Source organism: Myotis brandtii, unplaced genomic scaffold (genome assembly GCF_000412655.1).
Source record: "Myotis brandtii unplaced genomic scaffold, ASM41265v1 scaffold1444, whole genome shotgun sequence".
NCBI lineage: Eukaryota > Metazoa > Chordata > Mammalia > Chiroptera > Vespertilionidae > Myotis > Myotis brandtii.
The window spans coordinates 220,021-226,615 of NW_005355179.1; the positions used below are offsets into that span (position 1 = coordinate 220,021).

At 51.7% G+C, this 6,595-nt stretch overlaps 1 protein-coding gene and 1 pseudogene across 1 annotated transcript in view; both read left to right on the forward strand.

Moving 5' to 3' along the window:
* Positions 1–6: 6 nt before the first annotated feature.
* The window catches only part of LOC102254651 (leukocyte immunoglobulin-like receptor subfamily A member 5), an 18,878-nt gene continuing 12,289 nt past the window's right edge, over positions 7–6,595 (forward strand). Inside the window, exons 1-3 of the mRNA XM_014535538.1 lie at positions 7–85; positions 285–451; positions 573–608. Of these exons, the coding sequence (XP_014391024.1) occupies positions 418–451; positions 573–608 (70 nt within the window). The 5' untranslated portion in view covers positions 7–85; positions 285–417. The remainder of the gene's footprint in view (positions 86–284; positions 452–572; positions 609–6,595) is intronic.
* LOC102254359 overlaps positions 2,213–6,595 on the forward strand; it is an 11,116-nt pseudogene continuing 6,733 nt past the window's right edge.

Sequence of the window (6,595 nt, forward strand, 5' to 3'; positions counted from 1 at the left end):
GTGTCCCTGCTGATCTGAGCTCTGCAGGCCACAGGGACCCATGTCTTCCTGAAGCGTCTCCAGGGCCCGGGTGGCGCTGTCCATGGTGAGGATCACAGGGAGGTGCTGATGGACGGGCTGAGGAGGAAGGAGGCCCCGTGGGGGAGGCTCTGACAGGGAAGGACGTGCCCTGGGTCAGCTCACCTGCAAGGGGCGTCTCAGGAGGGAGGCTCCGGGTCTATTTCCTGCTTCACCATGAAAATGAGAGCCAGGCTGCTAGAGAGAGGCTGTGCCCTTGCCTGTAGGCTACTGGCGTGACAACCCCATGACAGGCAGGGCCAGCCTCCAAGTGACCATCACCCGTGCGTCTGTCTGTCCACCCTACTAGCACCGTGGCCTCCTCCATCTGCTCAGCTGAGGCCTCCGGGAGAAGACGCCATGACCCCCACCCTCACGGCCCTGCTCTGCCTCGGTGAGATAGGAGGCAGAGGGGGGAACCCTGGTCTGTCAGGACCCCAGGACTCAGGAGGCTCATGGGGAGGAGGGTGCTGCTCCGGGCTCAGGGCAAATCTCTCACAGGGACTCTCTTCCAGGGCTGAGTGTGGGCCTCAGGAACCCAGTGCAGGCAGGTGAGTCTCCCCAGGAGTCCCTGGTCCCACTCCACAAGGGGTTATAACCTGTGCATCTGGGGATGGAGAACAGTGGTTCTGGGTTAATGGATGTGGGGCATCTTAGGAATGTGGGGGTGGGTAATGCCTTCTAACCCAGCCTTTGGTTTCCTTCCAGGGCTCCTCCCCAAACCTACTATCTGGGCTGAGCCAGGTTCTGTGATCCCCCTGGGAAACCCCATGACCATCTGGTGTCAGGGGACCCTGAAGGCCCAAGAGTTTTATCTGTATAAAGAGGGAAGCCCAGTACCATGGAAAAGAGAAAAGCCACAGGAGCCCGGAGACAAGGCCAAGTTCTCCATCACACACATGGCAGAGCATGATGCTGGGATATATCACTGTTACTATTACAGTCCTTCGGGCTGGTCAGGGCACAGTGACTTCCTGGAGCTGGTGGTGACAGGTGAGAGGACACTCAGAGGTCCCAGACTCAGGCTCTGCCCTCAGGAAGGGGGTCTGCTCTCAGGGTGTCTCCCTCTCACAGCCCAGCCCTGGGGGCCGTGAGGGAGGTGTGAGCCCATTAATACTCTCCTCCTCCTCTCCTAGGATCCTACAGCAAACCCAGACTTACAACCCTGCCCAGCCCTGTCGTGACCTCAGGAGGGAACGTGACCCTCCAGTGTGGCTCAGGGCAGAAATTTGACAGGTTCATTCTGACTAAGGAAGGAGATCACAGGCTCTCCTGGACCCTGGACTCACAGAGACAGCCCAGTGGGTGGTCCCAGGCCCTGTTCCCTGTGGGGCCCGTGACCCCCAGCCACAGGTGGAGGTTCAGATGCTATGGCTGTTTCAGGAACAGACCCCAGGTGTGGTCACAACCCAGTGAACCCCTGGAGCTCCTGGTCTCAGGTAAGTCCCATTATTGCCCCATCCATGGATTTAGGCTCCAGATACATTATTGGCATCTTTGCTGGGAGGAGACACCCCTGTGAGAGGGTGAGGTAGGGACTACAGGGGCCACTGGGCCAAAGACACAGAGAGAGACAGTGAGTCCTGGGTGCCAGGACAGGAGAAGGGGGTTTATGGGAGGAGCAGCCCAAGCTCCTTCCCAAGGGCTCATCAGGGCCCTGTGGGTGGGGATGGATCCAGAAGAGACTCAGAGTCCACCCCTCACCCTGCCCCTTGCTGTCCCTGCTGTGTTGGGGGTGGATAATGAGGAAGAACCCTCAGCTCCAGATGAGATATGGACAGGCCCCTGCAGAGAAGGAGCCCAGAGCACGAAGCTGGTGTCCTTCTGGGGGCTTGGGGCTCGGGCAACGTGAGGACAGCACAGGAAATCCACAGTCCTGGATCCCAGTCCCAGACCGGCCCCGTCCAGGCTGGGTGACATGGGGCACGTGATTAACCTCTCTGGGCCTCAGAAGTGGGTGGAGGGGTCAGCAATCCCTGGTGCATGACTGCTGTGAGGTGAGAGGGGATGAATGACAGACCCCAGCATGTGCCTCACACACAGTAGGTGCTCATTAAATGGCATCCTTTCCTCATTCATGACATCATGAGGGGATGAGGGCTCCCCAGGACCTTTCATACCTGATTCCTTTCCAGGAGACGTCCCCAAACCCTCCATGTGGGCTGACTCAGGCCCCATCGTCACCAACGGGAGCCCTGTGACCATCTGGTGTCAGGGGTCTCTGCAGGCGAGTGTCTACGTTCTGTATAAAGAGAGGGGCTCTGAGCCCTTGGATACGAGGAACCCACAGAACTCCAGCAACAAGGCCGGTTTCCTCATTGGCGCCATGACTTCACACAATGCAGGGCTGTACCAGTGTGCATATTACACCATTGGGGACATACTCTCAGAGCCGAGTGACCCCCTGCTCCTGGTGATGACAGGTAAGGGAGATACTGGGTCCCCTCCCTACTGTGGGCTCCAGGTCACAGGCAGAGGGAATACAGTGTGGCCTCAGGGGACCCCACCCCTCAGAGAACACACCTGGGGCATGAGGGTGATGGTCCCTTTAACACAGACCCTTTCTCCTCCCTCGGGAGTGGATGGTGCACCCTCCCTGTCAGCCCAGACAGGCCCTGTGGTGGCCTCAGGAGGGAACGTGTCCCTCTCCTGTAGCTCATGGTTCTCATGGGGCCCTTTCCATCTGCTGAAGGAGGGAGAGGGTGAGAAAGGTGTTAAAAGGAGATAAGAGACACCCCACCCCCTCAGGGGGACAGAGGAGCAGGGACGGGGTCACAGACAGAGTCTCTGGAGGACAAGCTCCCTCAGGTCAGGGTCACAGACGTGAGGGAAAAGGTGGCTCCCCACACACCACAACCTTCCTCTCCCCAGGAATGTACAGGAAACCCTCCCTCTCAGCCCAGCCAGGACCCTCAGTGCCCTGGGGAGCGACCGTGACCCTGCAGTGTGGGTCTGAGATCTGGTTTGACACCTTCTACCTGCACAGGGAGGGGTCACTGGACCCTCCCCAGCACCTTCGTCTGCAGGACACGTCCGCACCCTCTCAGGCCAACTTCACCCTCAGTCCTGTGACCTCAGGCCACCAGGGGACCTACAGGTGCTATGGCTCAAACAGCACCTCCCCCTACCTGCTCTCACAGCCCAGTGACCCCCTGGAGCTGCTGGTCTCAGGTGAGGAGCCTGACCCCGTCCTTTCTGTGCTCAGTCAGTTCAGGGCCCTGTCCCTAGGAGTGTGGGTGACAGTAATAAACAAGGAGGTGGAGGAGGTTCCACAGAGCAGAGTCCAGCCTATGAGAGTAGAGACAGACAGGACCTCCCACTCCTGAACCCCATTTCTGAACCTCAGCATAGATGAAGGGTAGGGAGGGTGAATGAGATGTGAGTGAAATGAGCAGGAATGTGATTAGACTGAGCAGAGAACACAGACCCTCCCCCCTCACCCTCACTCCACACCTAATACCACCACCACCACCACTCACCAGCTGACATCTTCATCTCAGAATCTGGGTCCCTGCAGTCCCAGCCCCCACTGGACACTCCCCTATAGAGAGAAGCATCCTGCCTTGGGCACCACACTGCACAGCCCCCTGTGCTTACCTGGAGGCCTCCAGGCCCTCAGTGCTCACCTGAGAACAAGGAGGGACCCTGCAGGCCTCATGGGGACCTGGGGCCTCCTGCCCGGACTTCGTGCATTCCCCTCTGCTCAGTGTCTCTGTGCACACGGGTCTATTATGGCTCTTTTTAGAGAACCTTCAGGCAACACTTCAGTCTATAAGCTCACAATTTAACTTACATTATATGGAGTCCAGATAGAAAGATAAACATTCTATTCTTCTTTTCATTGGGAGCAGATTAAATTTAGACATTTTTTTAATGGAGAATAACTTCTTGTTTATATAAAGTCTTCTTTCACACATTTTCAAATGAGGTTTATGCATGAACCTTAGAAGCATGTGACAGCCATTTGTAAAACTGTGTAAATGCCCAGCCCACCCAGAGAATTGCACCTCTAACGTTGTAATTTGTGAGAAAGCTGTTTGATTCCTGTACATTTTCTAAATGGTAGTAAGTGCACATAGGGAAGCTCTTGGCTTGGGCATATTTATTTCATGACCTGGTAGCCTCCTAAAGACTCTCTCCCTGTGGACTGTTTTTCAGTTGATCCCTCCAACATGCTGATAAAATTATAATCCCCACCAGGCCAGGAAAATTTCACTTCTTTATTTTCATTTGCATACCTATTTTTCTCACTCCACACCTAATACAATGAAACGAGGGATTAAAATGTTCCAGAGTTTTCCCTCTGGAAAACAGCTTAATTCACACCCAACCTTATGTCAAGGCAAACCCATTAAGAATTCTACATTTTGAAATGTAGAATTCTACAGATTGAAAGCCCAATTGGCCGTTTTGTTCTAATCCCTTCTTCTGTTTCATTAGGGTTTACTAGGAAGGCTCTCTTTTCCTGACAGACACACATCTCCTCATAATTATCCTTTCTCTGACTTTTAACCACATGACACACATTACAAGGGCTTCTTGGTGTCACCCACTTGGATATTAACCCAACTGAGTGACGCGGATCATCCATGTGCATGTTCTGAACTATGGAGCTGACATTTAGAGTTAATGCATGGATCACTGTAATGAGGAACAATCCATAACTTCCGTTTAAATCATGTGATTTATATAAAAATGGGGTAAGAGATTGACCTAAATTCCTACTTTTGGTGCCCACTAAATATTGAAATTAGGTGGATTTTTCTCTGTGACTTAAATTTGAACCAGAAGTGTGGACTTCCTTGGTTTTGACCTTAGTTGTCTTTTGAGTTAAAAAACAAAATTACATGATTAGCATTTACATACCCATATTTTTCATTTGGAAGATATATCTATCACTGTAGGTATTTGTTATTGTAAAATAAAGTGAGTTAATAAAAGAATCAATAGATGAACAACTTCAAGTGACAATGGATATAGCAGATTCATGAGAGGAGGGGCCTGGGTGGGGAGGGGTGAAGGAGACCCAGTCCAGACTTTCACCCTTTCGTGCTCCTGAGATCCAGGAGCCCCTGACACCAACCCCTCCTCCATGGAACCTGGGTCCCCAGCTGTGGAGAAGGTGGGATGTCTCAGCTATAGGGGAATAAGCTCATGGGGACTTGATCCACAGACTGAACACAGAGCACACAGCTCTTAGTTATTTCTGAACTGAGACCATTTCTTACTCATCCTCAGTACTTGGGCACAGCTAACTCTGATCAAGGTGAGTCAGAGCAGGTGCAGAGTTCAGACATCAGAGGGACACTGATGTCAAGGGGAGGTGGGAGCCCAGGTTGAACATCAAAATCCTAGAGATTTGAGTCTACCTTGACCTGTGAGACTTCTTGACCCCCAATTCTTATTTTTCCATCCCCAAGACTACACAGTGGAGAATCTCATCCGGTTGGGCGTGGCTGGCTTGATCCTGGTGGTGCTCGGGGTGCTGCTATTTCTGGCTCGAAACGACACCAGAAGGGCCCTCCATGCAGCCAGGATGTGAACACAGAGGCAACAATGCACCATTCAGAGTGGGGGAGCCTTAGAGCCCATCTGATGACTCCAGAAGGTGCTGAAAGAGAATCTGGACCATAAGAAAGTGGGGACCATAGTTGGGGAATCTGTCTGTTGAAAATGTCCAGGGAAGTAGACGCGGTAGGTGAGGTTTGGGCGTAGGAGAATAGGAGCCCTTCCCTGTAGAGGACGCCTCCTCCATCCACCTGTGTGCTGTCCCTCCCTGTCCTTGCTGACTCTTCCACTGCCCTTCTGTTCTCACTCTGTGATGTGAGGGTCCGGATCACATGGCTGGTTTGGATTCACATCTATATACCTTCAGGCTGGGTCACATCTATTCCAACAAAATGAGGTGTCTTCACAGCCCTGGGATTATTTTTAAACCATAAAGAACAAAGGACAGGTACCTGGTCCATAGTGAAAATGTCATAATAATGCAGCTCAGGGACAGAAACAGGACACAAAATGGAATCAGGTTTTGTGTGATTCCCTTTATTCGAAATGTCCAGGAGAAGGAAACCCATAGAAACAGAAATCAGATTGGTTTCTCTGCGGCTGACCAGGACAGATTGGAGATGGACTGTTTGTTGTTGTTGCTGTTGTTTTGTTTGTTTGTTTGTTTGTTTTGGGGGGGGAGTTTAAAACTTTCTTGAAAGAAGATAGACACTGTCATTGAGACATTGTGTATTTACTACATTCTAATTAATTTCATATTTCAAAAGGCTCAATTGTATGTTATGTGACTGTTGCTTCAATAAAAAGAAATGCAAGTGAAACACGCGTGGTTCCCTACAGCTTCCTTATACCTTAGAGGTTGCCCCACTTGTGTCCGTGGAGTTTTTTTTTTTTTTCATATTTAAGGCTCAATTGTATGTTATGTGACTGTTGCTTCAATAAAAAGAAATGCAAGTGAAACACGCGTGGTTCCCTACAGCTTCTTCCTTCCTTAGAGGTTGCCCCACTTGTGTCCGTGGAGTTTTTTTTT